The sequence below is a fragment of the Anopheles aquasalis genome, chromosome 3, assembly GCF_943734665.1.
Source record: "Anopheles aquasalis chromosome 3, idAnoAquaMG_Q_19, whole genome shotgun sequence".
Taxonomy (NCBI): domain Eukaryota; kingdom Metazoa; phylum Arthropoda; class Insecta; order Diptera; family Culicidae; genus Anopheles; species Anopheles aquasalis.
In genome coordinates, this window is record NC_064878.1 from 9,601,302 (window position 1) to 9,620,000 (window position 18,699).

The 18,699-nt window shown below is 48.1% G+C and overlaps 1 protein-coding gene across 1 annotated transcript in view; it reads left to right on the top strand.

Annotated features, from left to right (window-relative positions):
- Positions 1-1,905: 1,905 nt before the first annotated feature.
- The window catches only part of LOC126577068 (sodium-dependent serotonin transporter), a 20,650-nt gene continuing 3,856 nt past the window's right edge, over positions 1,906-18,699 (top strand). The window contains exons 1-5 of the mRNA XM_050238473.1: positions 1,906-2,273; positions 10,213-11,214; positions 16,947-17,418; positions 17,676-17,949; positions 18,026-18,499. Of these exons, the coding sequence (XP_050094430.1) occupies positions 10,659-11,214; positions 16,947-17,418; positions 17,676-17,949; positions 18,026-18,499 (1,776 nt within the window). The 5' untranslated portion in view covers positions 1,906-2,273; positions 10,213-10,658. The remainder of the gene's footprint in view (positions 2,274-10,212; positions 11,215-16,946; positions 17,419-17,675; positions 17,950-18,025; positions 18,500-18,699) is intronic.

The window sequence follows — 18,699 nt, forward strand, 5'->3', positions numbered from 1 at the left end:
CGAGAACCAATGCGGGTTTCGGGTACGGGGATTCCAGAATTTATCCAAAAACCCAGACGTACCCGGCATTCTTGGGGTATTGGACGGATGGGATGGATGGCTAATGACGGTCAGTCCAGGGTGCTGAAGGTGTGTCCGAACGAACCGAACCGGAAGGAAAAGCGGAAACGGTTTTGTATTTATTTATCTTTTCCCCCCTGGATCCTCCTTGAAAGGACTGGCAGGATTTCAGGCACTCGAGGACTGTCTGCTGGGAGCCATCGTACTACTCTACTTGGCGCGTGAAGGAGCCCTAAAGCTCGTTGAAGTTGAAACAATCCACAACCTCCCCCTCTCCTCCTCAGTCCCAGGATACGTGAGGATTCCTGTAGTTTTCGATAGTTTTTTTTCTTTTTTCTCCACTTTAGACCGATCGAACCGTATTGACAAAGAAAGAAGAAAAGGACGTTCCGTTCTGACTTCTTGTTCCCGGCTAGTTGCCCGACATTCTCAAGAGGCAGGACGGCGTCGATTGGCCCAACGCACCCCCCCCCCCCCTTCAATCTCTCCGGTGGCGGCTTCCGAAGCGCAACAGGCGCTAAACGGACGCGGACTGTTTGTTCCAGTGCCCTGTGCAACCAAACCAAAAGGGGATTGCGAAGGAGCACGCGCCATCGGGACCACGCGCTTCCAAGGCTATGGGGTACGCTTCGCAACTCCGAACGAACATAAAACGACTCCACCGACAACGACGTCGGCGACGATGGCGACGAGGGATGGCCGGGGGGGTGGTACGGTGCCGATGGGTTCGCTTTTAAGTGTCCGCTCGGCTGCAGATTGCCGTTAGTCGTTGATGAGCAGCGCATCCAGCAGCATCGTCGGTTCGGGGCAGAAAAGGCTGAAGCAGAAACTTGCTGGCACGCTGGTGCGCCTAGTACTTTATCAAAACGATTATTGCTTCTGATAAGAGTCTCTTGTCCGCCCTCGCGGCAAGCTTATTGGAAGGGATTAAGTGTATATAGTGACGATCGTTGTGGTGGAATTGTGAAACTTTGGCCCGCTGGCAGTGCACGAGGAAAGCAGATCCTGCGAATAGGAGCGCAAAGTAGTAGTAGCAGTTTGAGAATTGGTTTTGTGAACAATTTGTGTGCAATAATTTCAGTTGGTTTGCGAGAGTGTTTAAAGAACAGAAGATATTAAGGATGTAAATCGGTCGTTTGGAGTTTGAAATTGGAGTTAGAAATGAAACAGTTTTCCAGCGATCACTGCAATAGTCTTAACTAGAAGGTGTAATAGCCCTATTTGTGATTTGCAGCATCTTATCAACCATTTAAAAGTGCTTTGTTTTGTAGGTTGCTTGTGGATATTTTAAAATTATTTAAAATTTGAGATAATAATCCCAAAAAGTTAATAATGGGCCTGAGATTCCTTTGAGTTAACCACAGGACCGTTTTCTAGTTTAAACTTTGAGTAAATCCACAAATGTATACACAAAACAATTCTATTTCAAACTTGTAAACTCTCGACAAACCGCTTCACCTTACCAGCGGCCAGGTGAATTACCTTGTCGTGTGGCAAGTGCCGTCGGTGATAAGCAAGCGGAACCCTCACGCTTCCCCGTTAAGTGCTACTAGATCAGGTAGCCTAAGCCTCCTTTGCTAAATGGATCTTGTGTTGTTAATCGATTTATTGTACAAGCTGTCGGCTACTTGCTGATTTTAACGTTACTTTGATTAACTACCAAACGATCTAAGCGCAGCAATCCATCGCATTGTTCGCGATAATTCCTAGGGTGGCCAATTAAATCAAAACCTCCGAAACCAACCGTAAAAAGGGATATTTTGTGACCCTTTTACGGGGGGAGCAACCCTTGCCCATCGCCAACTTTGCATCGCCGTTGAGTGTCGCGTAAACGATTAGCAAACAGAGCACGGGGGAGTGACGTACGTGCGATCCTTCTCGGATCCTCGCACGCACCCAATCGGCCCGAAAAGTAATGTACTTTCCCTGTTCTTGGTGACGACGTTAAACCGACCGACCGAATAGACTAGGAAGAACCGCGTGGAGGAGGAGGAGAGTAGCACCGAAAAAGAACCGGCGCGTGGTGGACGCTCCGATCGCGCCCATAACGCTGATGGTGATGATGACGATGGTGATGGTGTTGTGATGTGGATGTGCCCGTAAAAATTAGTACAAATAGAGCGATTAAGTGGCGATTAATTTGTTGACGCACCCGGGTGCCCGGAAGCCAGGGAACGGACCGGACCGGACCGGAACGCCCCCCCTAGCCTGAGGTTAGTATCTGCGATGTTGGGGTAGAATGGGCGCAAGTGGTGCCAAAAATGGCACTCGGTCAATTTGGTGTGTACAGCTCGTTAGCTAGCACCGTTATCGATGATCGATATCGTTGTCATCTTCCTCCTAAAAAACTCCACGGAGCTGGTGTATTGTTCTTCTAGTTATGTCCTGTCTGGCCTATGAGTTGGAGCAATTAACACGATTCACGTTGTTTGCTTTGTCTAATTGTGTGGTGTGGAACCACTTACTTAAGACGCAAGATGTAAAAAATGCAACATTGACGCCGCAATTGTCGCGCGTAGCCCATTAGTGGTTCCTCCAAATGAATGTGCAAACACCCGTTGGCCGACCGTTAACTGCCAACTGTTTGATCGCCACAGACAGACGACACGCGGTGGGTGCTGTGTTTTGGGGTGCGCGCAGAATTTAGACAGTAATTATCGTCACTTAAAAGTGAGCTAATTTGAAGACTGCCGTCGGAGGAGCGGCCTACGGGCCCGACGGGATTTCGGGGACTTTCGAGGCGGTTGCCCCTTTCTTTTTGTCGCTCCAACAACGCATCGTGGCAATCAATTGGCCACAGCCAGAGCGGTGGCAACGAGACCAATTAAGGCTTTCGAAGACGACGACAAAGACGAGGATTGTAGTAAGAACAATCCTTGTGCCAGCGAACCATTTGTTGCAGTTGTTGGGATGCCGAATGTCTGGTGGACCAGGAAGTGGGGCATGAATTTGCTTCCACAGACACAGTCAAAGAAGGGGGGGGCGAGGCGGTTGATTAAATTTGATTTTGGTGGATTGAGGATTTTTTTGCACTTTCATTCCATTAATGGTTTGCGTTTAGTAAATTCCAAAGATTCTGTGATTGCTGGTGGTCCAGCGGTATGTTGTTTTATTGTTGCGTTGGCGCCATTTTACAATCTGTCGAGGCTGTTAACGATTCAAATTGATTGGTGGTAATCAGTTGAGTCCTGTTGCTGCTGCTGCTGCTGCAGTCTGGGTGGTGCCTGATATCACCTTTAGCCTCCAGTCATTGAACACTTTGTTGTCTACTAGATTGGACCAAAACCGTGCAAACCGTGGACAGAGACGGCTCGATCGCTGTCCAAGGTCTCCTTGGATGAGATTTGTTCTTGAGCAACAATGTAACGGATGGACTAAGGAACACAAAAGCAAGGTTATGAGCTGGAGGCTCCTGCTTCTTCCTCAACTCCAACTGGACGATACTCCAAGGGAAACCGCCAACGGAGCAAAAGTTTAAATCCATAGAACACTCGGTTACTTCTTCGAGCATAGAGTAAGAACAACTTCTACCACCACAGAGGGACCTTCAAATACTTGATTACCTTCGAAATGTAATTGTATTTTCGATCACTTAATCGGCATTCGAGCAATTCCCCCTTGGCCAGGATATAACCTTGACGCAACTTCCTGTTTCCGATCGTATCACTCGCTCGGTTAGAAAGTCTATCAACGGTTCCTTTGGATCATTCCTTTGTCACGATGAAGAGAGGCCCTGGAGGGTCGAATTCGAAAAGTTCTACCGGAGTAGAACAACAACAGAGGAAGGAAGATGCATCCTTGTTGCAACAGCAGCAGGTTGTCCAGGTACAGCTGCACCAACACCAGCAGCAAGAAGTTGATTTTCCGCCCCAACGTTCGGAATGGTGTTGGATTATTGATTTCGTGTAATTCATTTTCTCGCTCCCGTGGCATTGGCCCGTAACCCAATTATGCCCGGCCTTCCACCACCAATTGGCATCCCTTTTGTTGCTCCTCGAGAGACATTAGTAAGAACTGCTGCTGCTGCGGCTGCCACCACCAGGATGGATCTCAACACAATCGGTCGGTTTGGTTTGGTTTTGCTTCGATTGCAATTGGAAAAGGATGTATCTCACGGGAAGGTTGTCGTCGGTGTCTGGTGAGTGGGCGGGGGTTCCGCCATTTGTTTCACCGACGCACCTCCTCCACAATCCTGCCCTTTATTGCTTGGCAATAAACCATTACGCTACCGGCCTGTTTGGCCAACGAAACGCAAATGCAGACAGATATTGAATGACTTCTCCATTTCTTTCTACCTCTCTCACTCTCACTCTGTCTCTGTGGTGGCGCAACAAAGTATTGCTTGTGCTACGTTTCTTCCTTCGTTTCTACAGATCTACCGGCAGGAAGTTCCCAGTCCTAAAGGAACCAAGAATGATACCGAAAAGATGGGGAGGTATGGAGAGCCCTAATGATGGTGAATGGTGTAATAGCATTGGCATCGTTTGGTCTCACACCTCTTCAACCGAAAGCTGTTAATCTCTTTTACTGGACTTTATCATTCGCTTCACCCTCCCTATGAGCGGCCATTGAGAACTGTTATTTACTTTGAACTCGGACCATCATTTGGGCAGAACTCGAGATCGATCACTTTCCAACTCCATACAGCGATAATGCGTTGGGCAGTACTTTTGAAATGAATACTCCGGGACCATTCCCAGACTGTGAAATGGGCTCATTAAGGGATGGCTTGTTGCTGGAACTCTGAAGGCCTTAGGGGCACGTCCATTCTGTACAGTCCAGTCAAGGCAGTTGCTTATTTTATGCGACATTACGGCCTCCCCCGGTGTTCCACCGGGACTGAGATGCCGAGGCTAATAGTCGACTCTAAGTGTCGTGGTCTAGACGAAAGAAAACGAAAGAAAAGTAGACTGCGAAAGGATGTAATATCATGCCAGGAGGTGGCGGTCGTAAGCAGCGGTGGCCGGGTGCACGTGCAACCAGTTCGTTGCACCTCGCGAAAGCCACGTGTGCCACGTTGAAAGAGGACACTATCTTCCTGGCAAGCAGCTGTTCTTTCATTAAATTCCCCTCCCGAAGATGAGATCTCGATTGAGGTGCTTCACAGCAAACGCAATGAGTCCCCTTCCAACCCAAAAAGAGTTTCTGGAGTTTCGCTTCGTCTGATCTTTGACACTGTTTGTTGTAGTACTCCGCGTCGCGGCCGTACCTTTCCTGCAGCCTAAATACATATTTATTTACGCATTTGATAATGGGCTAACACGGAACACCAGGATGAACCGAAAAGTAAACAACCGACTTCCAAAAGGACTGGACAACCAGCACATTCCGTTCCGTAATCAGAATCGGTTTAAACCGACTTCGCGAAACCCTCTGCCCGGCTGCTGGCGATTCTGTGTCGCACCCAACGGACCACCGCCGACTGATTCCGTTTGATCCACGGGGTTCCGTGGCCATCATCGAAATGTTTTGACAGATCGCTTATCATCCGAGGCGCGCGCGCGCGTTCCCGCAGTTGATGCTGGGAAGCAAAAGACACGACGAGCTGTTCTTCTTCTCTTCCATCATTGTGACCATGCTGTGGTCGAGGTTTTTGGAAAGGTTTTTGTTTTTAAGCTCCAGCCTCGGTTTGATCTTGTTGATGTAAGGCACTGGTTTTCAGGGCAAAGGGCAGATAGCGACCGCGACCGAACGACCGAGGGACCTAGCGAGAGTTATGCGACGACGAAGACGACGACGGTTAGTCATAAGATTCTGTAGCTTAGGAAAAAAAAATGCGGAAAAGGGTTCCAGTGGCTGAAGCTGGCCTGTTTAGCCCGAAGAAATTGTGCGAACAGTGAAAGTCAGTGACTGAAATGCCCGGTTATGGGCTCACTATCTCGTGCATTGCCAAGGCCCACCACATCATCATCATCGTCTGTCGATTGAGCAGAAAATCGGATTAAATATTTGGCCGTCGCGAATGGGCGAAGACGCCACCGAGTGGAGACCCCGTTTTTAACCGTTTTTTGGCAGCGGCAGCTCGCTGTTCGTGCCTCAGAGATCATGATGAAATGATAAAACACCCCCGAACCGGGGGAACCAAGCCAGGCAGCTAAATTAAATGAAAAACAAATCTCCAGAAAAAGGGGTTGCGTTGTCCCGGTTTTCGTTTGTCACGCACTTTTGAACCAGAGCAGCGTACTCCCTCGCCTTACTGGAACCTCAAATGGAAATGAAACAAACATAAAAAAACAGGTTAAACAAAATGGATCCCCTTTTGATTGTTTGTGCGACAAGGGCGACCAGGACGACAATTCACTTATTGTGCCGCGTGCCTTTCATTTAATCGAGCCGGAAAATGGAATAAAGCGAGGGAGCGTGGGACGTGGCAGAAAAGGATTACAGTCCGCGGTTTTTAGGGGCCCTTTTTCCGTACTACTTGAGACCCACACTTATCGCGAGGGAATCATGCGTGTCTGTTCGTACATCATGGAGGGTTTGATAGCAGCAAAAAAAAGAAATCATATAACAAAATAATAAAAAATGAAAAAAAATTATGCTCGAATCGGGTATTAACAGTTGAGAGTTACTCGTCGGCTCACTCACCAGAAGACACAACGGATTAACCTGGAGGCCAACACCGGCGAATTCAACTGCAACGCAATCCAAATCCACGGATCATTTGGTAGAAATTGTAAACATAAACACCGTTCCAGGTGATAATCGAGAAGATAACCGAGAGACAACCGTGTAACTCATCTCTCGGGTTCGGTCTCACAATCGATTGGCCGCAATACAGGATTCCAACATCAATTCCATCCTGGCCCGTGACCGGTTGGTTTATGTGAACCAAACCTCGACATGAAAGTGCACTCGTTCGATCAGTCACCGCAGTAAACACTGCCAGAGAGAGAGAGAGAGAGAGAGAGAGAGAGAGAGAGAGAGAGAGAGAAAGAGAGAGAGGGTCCTGGGACCATGTGGCTACGGTGCGGCCATAACAGAACCCCTGGAGTGCCCGTACCAGCTTGCAGCAATCGCTGAGCGGAATTCTTCAATGAATTGCGGGATGATTCTTTTTTTTTTGAGAGGGTTGGACCACTAATCTCCCAAATCATCATTTACACGTATGTTTACGGGTGGAAAGAGGGAAAAAGGGGACGAGGGGGGAACTGTGAACAAACAACCCTCCGTAACGAGCACGCGACGTGAGACCATTACGAGTGAGGAAAGTGATCCGAAATCAATTCGCGTAATCGATGGACGGTCGATGGTCCGCGTACCACCACCAGTCATGTCTGGCGTAGGTAAAAAAAAACCCCTGGAAGGCCCATTTCGTGCGTACGCAGAGTCTGGGCACCGTTGGTCAAAGTCGAACCAGGAACGCTCGGTGTTGTTGTTGATGCTTGCCTGCTGACGCCATCAACGGTCAATGCTGGGTGGCTCTAATCGCTCAATATGCAATCCACCGACGCACCACCCAGTGTGCGTGTTAAATAATTGAAATTTTTGACAATGATTCGACAAAATGCTGCCCCGGTCGTGTGGCTTCCGTTACGTAGCACCTGCCTGGAAGGTGGACCTTCCCCGAGGGGCGCGTGAGTCACTGCCACTGGAAGAGGTGTTTTTGTTGGTGAATAAATTTGAATTTTTGGGGAGCAAACTGGAAAACAATAAATGTACGAGTCTGATGTTTGGCTGGAAGTAGCAGCAGCATCAGCAGCAGCAGCACAATCGAAATCTCTTCTCTTCCTGTTTGCCCTCCTCGCCGTTGGTGGGCGTGATGAGGCGTAATCGAATCGGTTGAGGTGTTAGAGACAATATTGACCCTAAACACAAACCGAACGCGCTTTTGTGGACGACGATGATGATGATGATGATGATAAGTGTTTATCGTAGGTGATTCGAGGGGTCAGCGGGGGAAAAAAGGCTAAAGTCTCCCGATTAGACAGTCTGGCGGGGCAGATCCAACTCATCCATGACTCATCCTGCTTATCTGGGGATGGACTGACGTAGCGGCGCTTGCATGAGTAATATCGCGGTGTATGTCGATGTGACGCACAGCTTTCTAATGTGATAAGAGGATCAAATGGAATCGCTTTATACCTTACAGACTTAACACTGGATTTTGATGATCCAACATTTGATCCAGCATTTCGATGCAATCTCTTTGTGCCCTCCCCGAACGCACTCCAGTCTTGTGCGCCCATCGATTGAAAGCAATAATAAGCCAAAGGGAAATTATCGTACAACAACAACAACAACTGTGTTATAACTACTTCCTGCAAAGCAAGGAAATGGATTTCTAAATTCCTGTCGCCACAACACAATCTGCAGCCCTCAGGGGCCCAAGCTCTTCTAGGTGACAAACTTCCGGAATCAATTCCACGTGCGCGCTCTCCTTATCGCCGCCATTACCGTTCTGGCAATTCGCCGAACCAACCAACCAACCAACCAACAACAAGAGTCGGCGCCCATTACGATCAACTGCCAACCATTTCCTTTAATGGCGACGAATGGTGAATGAGTTTTTGCGCTACACAGCTTACAACCCAAACAGGTTGGCCGCTCTCGGTGTTCTGCGAGTTTACGGGATCTTATTTTGTTTACAGATAAAGTAATCAACCGCAACACGCAAGATAAACGGAAGCAGATAAATGATGGCGGTCTGTGGCTGTGGGTGAACGGGGGGAGTGGAAATTGTTTTCCAACCCCACCAACAACCACCTGGAGGGTTGGAAGGTCACAGAACCTCCCAGGAATGTTTTGCGATCCTTTTCCCCGGACACCGGATTTTGCTTTCGTTTTTTTTCTTTCTCACGCTCAAAACGCTTTCTTGTTTGTTGCGATGATTGTTTGACTTTTATTCGTACAACACATACCGTTGCTGCTTGTTGCTACCTGTTTCTGGTTCTCCTCAGCACCTCTCATTAGGTTGTTCGGTGGTATTGCCATTCGCTTTCGCTTTGATGGCTACTAACACGTTACGGGTGGAATCCCACTTTCCAGGAATCATAATGTTTGCGTTCTGCGTTCCGGTGGAAGAGCAAACTGGTTCGCGCCACTGTTTGCTGGCCAGCCGGGGCCAGGGCTAGGACTTTTTCCGATTTTTCAACCTCAACAGAGGCATCATTACGGTTGTTGATCTCCAGCTCGATTGAACTTCTTTTTTTTTGTGCCAGACTGAATGACTTCTGTTGCGTTCGATGAGAGAGATCAAAGAGAGTAAAAAGGAGAGAGAGAGAGAGACATAAAAATCTGATAAACTGCCGAGCGATAGTGGTATTCCAGGGAAGCCTGTCCTGTATCGTTTCTGTATCGTTTTGTGGTGGGTTCTTCTAACCAGCCTGTTCCTAAAGAATCATTTATCGCTGGGAAAATATAATTCCAAATTCAATCTAAATATTCCTTTCCAATCGATCGCACAAGGAAACAAATTTGAGGCGCCTCCATTTCCACGTTTTCAATTATTTATCTCCGCTCAAATCAGGGTAGTAAAAATGCGATTGTGGTGAACGGATTGTGTAGATATTAATTGAAAACTTGCCCTAAAGCCCCGAAAGATCACCGTAGAAACTTGAACTTTATTCGCTGAGGACTCTTTCGATTTCCATCTCACGGCAAACAGCGGTACCAGCAAGTCGTTTGCCAGTTGAATGCACATGGATCTCGCGATCTGCCGCTGGGTATTACACAAAATCCAAGAAACCAAAAGGGGGCCACCACGCCGAAGAAGAAGAAGAAGCCAAACCAAAAGCATTAAGGAGCAGCAAAAGGAACAGAAGCCAAACCGCGTAGGCTTATCAGGGTGGCGGAAACGTTACCTGCTTCCTTTTCGCGGTTAACAATCGTCCTTTTTACTAGCCACCGCCTGATTTCCCGGTTTTTGCTGCGGTTTTTTCGAAATTTTTCCACAGGTAAACGGGGCTGCAAAGGTCGCGAACAAAGCAAAGTACAGGGGCTACGGGGAGAGTTTTCTCTATTTCATATTGTTGTTGCTTTATCGTTTGGCCACTTGACAGTAACCATGCGGCCTGACCAGCCGTAGGAGATCTTAAAAAAAACGCTCCAACGCTTTGTGGTCATAACTCATCCTTCCTTCACCTCAACAGCTTCAGGGCCTCTGTTTACTTCTCTTCATACAGTTTTCTGTCTCTTTTTCCTCTTCAACAGACGCTGAAGACTCATGCGGCTGGACATCATAATGTTTGGCGGTGGTCATCGTAATTAAGGAGCTCGCTAGAGAGAGAAAGAGAGAAGGACTGGCCTAAAAACACCGCTGGAATCGCACTCGACAATGAAGCGGACTCGGTGGTGCGCTCGACCGACGAAAGTGACCAGCCGGGCCAGCGCGTTAGCCGTCTGCTAGCGAACCGGAACCGGAAGACAATCCCACCGGTCCCATCCGGTGTCACACATCGATCGGAGCGACCAGCGGTTCCGGTACCAGGGGATTGTGTTCGTGTCCCTGTGCATAATGAAACGTGGCGCACGCTAATCACGTTTGTCGATAATTTTGGACGCCAGCGAGGACACCGAGCAGCCCCCCAGCCCCCCGCGCAAGAAGAGAGCGAGCGAAAGAGAGCGACAAAGAGACAACCGGGTCCGGGTCACGAACCATGGGCAACGAACCGGGGACAACGAGCTCCACCGGTTCCGGTGGCAGTAGCGGAGGTCGCCACACCGCTGGAGGAGGAGGAGCGAAGAAGGAACGTGACTCCTGGAGTACCGGTGATCGGGGTGCTGCTAACGGGACAGGCGAATCGGCCGGAACTGAAGGTGCGTCCGATGGTGCGAAGGATACCAAGGACGCCACCACCAACGGTGGCAACTCGTCCGCTGATGAGAAGAAGTCGGCGGCCACCGAAACGGCGCAGATACTGAACAGCAAGGAGCGCAGCCTGGTGGTCGCACTGACCGGTGAGCGACGGCGTGAAACCTGGAGCCAGAAGGCCGAGTTCCTGCTGGCCGTGATTGGGTTCGCGGTGGATCTCGGTAACGTTTGGCGGTTCCCGTACATCTGCTATCAAAATGGCGGCGGTGCGTTCCTCATCCCGTATTGCATCATGCTGCTGTTTGGGGGTTTACCATTGTTCTACATGGAGCTTGCCCTTGGCCAGTTTCACCGGTGCGGTTGTCTTTCGATCTGGAAGCGTATCTGTCCGGCGTTGAAAGGTAGGTCCGGCGACCCGTCCACGGGTCGTAGAATTTTGGTTGTTCTTTTTATTTTTAATTAGCATAATTGGTTTCGCAGATTCGTGAGAACCCCCCGTGGGGTCAAGCGGTTTTTCCGGGGAAAAGATGGTCGATTAGAAACCCCTTTTTTTAAGGGGACAGTAACAGGAATCCTTGTAGGTGTTTCAGCAGACCATCTTTCGAAGATTATTCCCCCGGTTCTGGAGAACGAATTGGGAACTTTGGAGAATCGCGAATAATGAGCGCGATGGCCGAGAAGTGGTCCGGTAGCCCTTTTGTCCATCCATGGCGACCACTTTTGAGGTCTTTTTTCCGATGCTTCTCCCCTTTTCCTTTTCGACTTTATGGTCGCGAATCCGAAACGTGACATTTCAATGTTTCGCCGGATCCCGAGGACGAAGGTTTTCTGAGAAACGGAATGTTTTGTGGTGAGGATGTGGAGAAAAATCGTAAAAGAAAAACGTGAAAAGGGACTTCGCCGCCTTCCTCCCAGGAGATCACTTACCGTTATGATAGCAGCAATCAGGCAGACGATAGACAAATCACACGCGCGAAGCGATAGATGACGTCGCGAGGACGTCGCTAACTGACGGTCTGTGCACGGCCCTCGGAACAGGTGAAAACTGTGGTGCTACGCACGCACCTTTCCCGACTAGGTCTCCTTTTTTCTAGGCAGAGAAGGAAGGAGAAGGAGTGGTGTGTCTGTGGCTCGCACGTGCCTCTCGTGTAATGGTCACAATTGCTGCCTCATCACCATCATCGATAGCGATTGAACCGGGATGAGGATGAGGTTTCGTTGCCGGTACAAATCAACTTGCCAACTCCTTCCTTCCGTTCTTTCCGCTTTTTGTTCCTCCCTCTTTCTTCTTGATTGTGAATCGCGAATGGCACCACCGAGAGTGCACATTCCGCATCATTTAGATGATTTCCCCTGCCTGTAGGCGGTGTTTTTTTTTGGATCACTTTTGGTCTCTTTTAGTCTCGTTCGTTCGCTCGCGATAAATCAACAAATCAATCCCGAGGAATACCGCGCGATTGCATGGTTTTTGAGGGCCGTGACGCACTCACATTCGTGGCTAGTGAGGCGGATTAGTGATGAAGAAGCAGGATACGGTGTCTGCACCGATGGATCGCAATTGAAAACGGCTTACAGGGTGGCTAAGGTGTGTTGTAAGATGATATTTGTGTGCTTCTACTTCGCTTTCTATTGAAAAAGTTGAAGAAGGATCCTCGATCTGCACGATGAGGCACGAAAACATTGATTGATTTTTCATTTTCCATGTGAAATTCGACTCTACAGAAGTATCGGTTGGAAGGAACTGCATTTCCCATACTGGAAGAATGTTATGCTTTTCTTTAGCATTAACTGCTTGTTTTTTGCTTCAACATTCAACAGTATTTTGTTTTAGACAACAATCCTTTGCCACAGCAATGCTGTCAACAGAAGTGATTGTACAATTTCATCCTTCAATCGTTATGAGTTGCTAGAAAATGCCAAGTTGTAGCCAAGGGAAAAAGGAAATAAAAGTCCTCCCTTACAGCTCGATAACGAAAGGAAAAACCGCAACACACAACCAAATCCCTCCCCCCGTTACGTGTACAATCGATGTTGCGTTCCCTAAACCTGCCCCAAGCATCATCAACCAAGGATTGTTGCGTCGAGGGGCACGGCTATAAAACACGAACCATAAACGGTGTGAGGGGTGCCCAACAACTTGTCAAGTGTTAACGATTATTGGTCGGAAGTTGTTGCGCTCACCTGGCAAGTGGTGCTTACCACGTTCGGCGGATCGATTGTGATTGCAGCAGCGCAGCGGAGCAGTGAGTGAGTAGTCCTTGTTGGACCACTTGCCAAGGGTTGTAATTCGGAGGGATTTTTACATAAACGAATGCAGATGGTATTCCAATAAGTAATTTTTACTTTCGATTCCCCAAAATTCCCTCCTGTTGCTTCTGATTGGCCGGATTTATCCGGCGTAGACCTTATGTCCGGAAGTGCGACAACGACAACAAGGTTGCCTCTCCCCCGGGGCGGTCACCAAACAGAGGGCAGTAATTTTGAAATTGTTTTTGAATAGACAATTTAGCCTTCCATTTATCAAAACGAACCAACTTGCGTACCGTATCTTCGGATCGTCTTCGACACCTCCGTTATGAGCGTCTTACGAACCGGTTGACCAGGAAGTACCAGGAGGAAGTGCCCAAGACGCACGAGCTATTGATTGCAGGGATTGAGAGTTGCGAAAAATTAGATTAAATTTCGTCGTCGTTCACCCGTTCTGCGTTCACACCGGATGTGTGCTTGTGATATTCATAGACATCCTCTTCTCCCTGGTGCTCGTTCAGAACTCAACAAGATATGTTAGATGAGCGTCGGTTTCTGTGCAAGTTATCCATCATATTATCCAGCAGCAGCAGCAGCACGTCACTGAAGGAAACTAATTTGCTGCCGAGCGCTTCTTTAAGATCGTCCAAGCGTGCTACGATGGCGCTGAGGATCCTCTCGCTGCTGCTGCTGTTACTCGTTTTCCTTCTCCGTACTCTCTACTCCTGCGGTTCTTCGGCACAACAAGTGACAATTCCGTTTCCGTCAGTTCGAGCTGCCAGCCCCCATGCCCCCATCGACCGGCCTTGTCAGCGATAACGTCATCAGCATCATAGGAGGAAGGGTCACGGTTTGTATGAAGCCAGTTCCTGGTTATGATGAAATCACGGACACTCTGGACAAGCCCTCGTGACATACACGGTTATGGTTTGCCGATTCATGCGGGTTTGTGAAAATTAATTTCCAACTTTCGAGGCCATTCTGGCTGGACCCGGAGTGTGATCCTGATGGCGATGATTCGTCGGATTTAGCGTTTTTACATCGACCACGGAAGGGGGTGTGTCACTGCCGTTGGTTCTAGTTTGCTTCCGGAACACCATCCGTCGAGCCATCATCATCGTCATCGTACGATACCATTGTTGAACGGTTTGTCACGAGCAATTAATTTGGCCGCCGGTGGTGGTTCACTCACTCACGCAGCTCGCTCGCTCGCTCTCGGGCTGCAAGGACACTGATTAATTGTTATTGACAAAATGAAAGACTTACCAGGAACTACACTCAAGTGCTCTGAAAGCGGTCTGCAGGACCGAGGAGCGAGGTCCATTTGGTGATTAGCATCGAATAAATAAACATGACCAAGAGAGAGAGAGAGTGAGCGTCCATTTTGTAGTCGATTCCATTAGCAGTTTGCTGCTGGAACGGAACGGAACGGAACGGAAGAACCAGAAGCAAGGGATGTTAGGTCATGGATGGTGTAGAGTGCTAACTGACATTCGAAATCATTTCTCCTCCTCCTTCTCCTTCAATCTGGACGGAGGTTGTCTGCCCGGGAGGGAGTGCCTAGTTCGGATAGTTGCCTTTGGGGGCTCGACCTCGAGAACTTGTTGCGTGCCGGGTTTGGATGAGGCAAAAGCACCAAGCAAGGAATGCAACAAGTGCCGGTGCGGTCGACGCTACAAAAGAAAGAATCGAACGCTACTGTTCCGGTTGGATTTTGGTCAGAAGGGCATAAAAGAATGGGGGGCTAACAAAAACTAGGGCTGTGTTTGTGGTTGGATTTATCTCTCTCTCTCTTTCTACCCCTCGAGAGGAGTATCCTAGGCCTAGGACATCGAGGTTCGCGAGAAGAATCATTCTGCGGCTAGAAGTTACGACGAGTGTTTGCCGAGTTGGTGGGTGGTGGTGGCCAGAACCGCATCCGTACAGAAACTAGGACACTCGAGAGGAACCGCAGAACCGTGCGATGAGGTGATGTGGTGTGGGCCACGTTTGTTCACCGTGGGTCTGCCGTAAGCGAATTAGATCCTTTGTGCAAACTCGTAAAAACTCCTGGCTCGATGGCATCGTTGCTGTAACAATGGAATGGAAAGGATTGGATAGCTGTTTCGGTGTCACATTCACGGGTGCACGGTGGCGCTCATCTTTATGTGTGGTAGTTTGAAATGAGGGAATTAAGATTTGAAATGATGAAGTTAAAGGTGCAAGGGACAGGTAGCCAGAACTACTATTCTCCAGTGGATTTGTATCGCTGAGGGTATTCATGTTACATTTCATGGAAATATTTTTTTGTTACTACTTTATAAAATTACTTTACTGATTTATAACTATGCTGATTTAAACATACGGCTCGTCCGTCCTTATATATGTTAAAAAAAAACTATGCTGATTTAACATAAGTAAATGATACAATTTGATAAGATGTACAAACAGTACAATACATGCAGATTGATGAAAGAAATAAATCAAATCAGTTTTAAAAGAAAACAAAGTAGCTTAAGGGGGGACTTTGGTATTTTCGGGTCAAAAAAGGCCCGTTTTTGACGATTTTTTGTGACGTAACCATTCAACTTTATTTATGCAAATAAATGGCATATTAATCTACAACTTTTGAAGAATATTTGATATAGTTTTGAGCAACATTCATGAACAAACTATTCCATGGCATCAAATTTTGGTAGGCTTGACGGGCTAGACGCAAAGGTACTTTTTACGGTGCCCATCGTAGCGACATGACGGGTCATTTGAAATATACAAATTGATATTCATTAGAAAGATTATAAGTTTATCTAGGTAACCCCGGAAGAATTATTTTATTGATATTCCAATTTTTCGATTTTAGGCAGATTTTTGAAGTTGAAAAAGTGATGCTTTTTGCGATTCTGCCATAAAAAACGAACTTTACAGAATTGTTTTAAAAAAAGTATAAACAATTTTAATGATCTCTTGACGGGATTACCTGGCAAAAGGTGTACAGATTATATGTTAAACATTTGAAATCGTTTGGCCCAGTAATTTTTCTTTGGCTCCGACACCGACTTTGAAAACGTTGGTTTGGTTTGGTTTAAAATGAATTAACATTTTCGGAAATCAGAATAGAGAAAATCCATAAAATTAAATACGTTATCCATTAATTATTAAGTAATTCAATTGATAAGAGAAAGAGAAAACTTGAATGCTATGCAAAAAGAAACACGAATTTCTTCAAAGTGTTTACTTAACATAGCACAACACTTAATGAACGGATCGCTACGAAATCGACCTTCTCGTATCCTGGCATAATGCGAATCCCCCCCTTTTAAACCCACCATCCCACCCCTTGTTACACAATCGATACAAGCACCTTCTCATGCGAACGTAATTCCTTCAGAATGACTCCTTCGGGAGCACACCGCTTGACCGCTTATCTGGCCGCAGTGCCAGTGCCACACGATTTGCAAATGAGTTTGCGGGTTTCAAAATTTAATGGCAACCCGTCGGTTCCACGGACCGAGCGAGTAATCGTTTCGATTTCGTTAAACCAAAACGATCCATGGATCTCAATGGTCGATCCATCCACTGGCCGTTGGCTGGTGTGGGCACCATAAATAAATAGCCCGCTGGCGGCATCGTAAATCACGCGACCGTTCGGGGTGGTGTTGGTTATAACGGCCACATAACGCCCGATAGGATCAGGACACATCGGCATCAGGCGCACCCACACTATCAGATTTTATGCGTGACTGACCAATAACTCAATCGTGGATGCGTGGCAATATATTTGAAAAACCTCAGCCACTGGCAGCGGCCATCGTTCCGTCCGATTTTCCGGTTCATCGGCATCCGGTTCGCTCACTTCGGTACCCTTCTTCATGTGCTTTCCTTCTTCTTCATTCCTTCTGCGTAACAGGTGTGGGCTACGCCATCTGTCTGATTGACATCTACATGGGCATGTACTACAACACGATCATCGGCTGGGCGGTGTACTATCTGTTCGCGTCGTTCAGCTCGGAACTACCGTGGACCAAGTGTGGCAATCCGTGGAATACCGACGCTTGTTCACCGGTTACCGGGCGGTTGAACGAAACGCTCACCACGGTGGCCGCAACGGTGGACACCATCTTCTCGTCGACAACGAACGGTCTCGCGGGTGTCACACTCCTCGGTGGTGGTGGTGGTGGTGCCAACGGGACGACACTAGCCAGCACACTGTCCACGGCCGCTCATCAGCTGTACCACCATGAGCATCATCTGCTGACCAGTACCCTACCGACGATGCTATCGAATCTCAGCACCAGCACGGTGGCCACGGTCGTCGAAATGGCTGGAGCCGTTCACGTCAAGCAACCCGCACTGGCCAGTCCGGCACGAGAGTTCTTCGAGTAAGTATCATCACAACTGTTATCACACCTGGCCGAGGTGTCTCTAGAAGTCTTGTTTATGGGATTGTGTTGCATCGTAAACCATCTTCTCGGAGAAGCTGGACGAGAAGTTTTGCTGCAACTTTTAATGACTCCAAACACGATGGCAGCCCCGAGATGATGTCTTTTAATGGCGGAATGTCCGTCCGAGATAGGATTTAAAGAATAAAATTGAAATGTGTCTTATCGTTCTACGTTCTTCCCTTCGACCTCACCAGACGCCAGGTATTGGAGCAGTACAAATCGAATGGCCTAGACTTTATGGGACCGGTGAAACCTTCGCTAGCGCTCTGCGTGTTCGGGGTGTTTGTGCTGGTGTACTTTTCGCTCTGGAAGGGTGTCCGCAGTGCCGGTAAGGTGGTCTGGGTAACGGCCCTCGCACCGTACGTGGTGCTGTTGATTCTGCTGGCCCGCGGTGTTACGCTGCCTGGTGCGGCCGAGGGCATTCGGTACTACTTGACGCCACAGTGGGATAAACTTAACAATTCGAGGGTAGGTTTTTTATACATTCCATGGATTCTAATGGACTCAAATCATAATCTTTGAATGATTGTTCTTCCGCCGACAGGTTTGGATCGATGCCGCTTCCCAAATCTTCTTCTCGCTCGGCCCTGGCTTCGGTACGCTGCTGGCACTGTCGAGTTACAACAAGTTCAACAACAACTGCTACCGGGATGCGCTGCTGACGAGTAGTATTAACTGTTTGACGAGCTTTCTGGCCGGGTTCGTCATCTTCTCCGTGCTCGGTTATATGGCTAACGTGCAGAACAAATCGATCGAGGAGGTTGGCCTGGAAGGGCCGGGCCTTGTGTTTATCGTCTATCCGGAAGCGATCGCCATGATGAAGGGGTCCGTGTTTTGGTCCATCATTTTCTTCCTCATGCTCATCACGCTTGGGCTCGACTCGACGTTCGGTGGGCTGGAGGCGATGATAACGGCCCTGTGCGACGAGTACCCGCGTACGATCGGCCGGCGAAGGGAGCTGTTTGTGTTGATTCTGCTCGGGCTCATCTATATCTGTGCGCTGCCCACCATGACTTATGTAAGTATCATCCTTTTATCCTTTGTCTATGGCACTAGAGGGCTCTCCTGAATTGAAATTCTTTTTTAAAATTCAAAATTCCATCGTTTTTGAGCTGTTTTGGGTCGAATTTAACGAAATGAAACAAAAGACTTAAACGACCGAACAGCGACAAACCCAGTATTTTGGTCGAATGGTATTTTCTGATTTTAAATTGATTG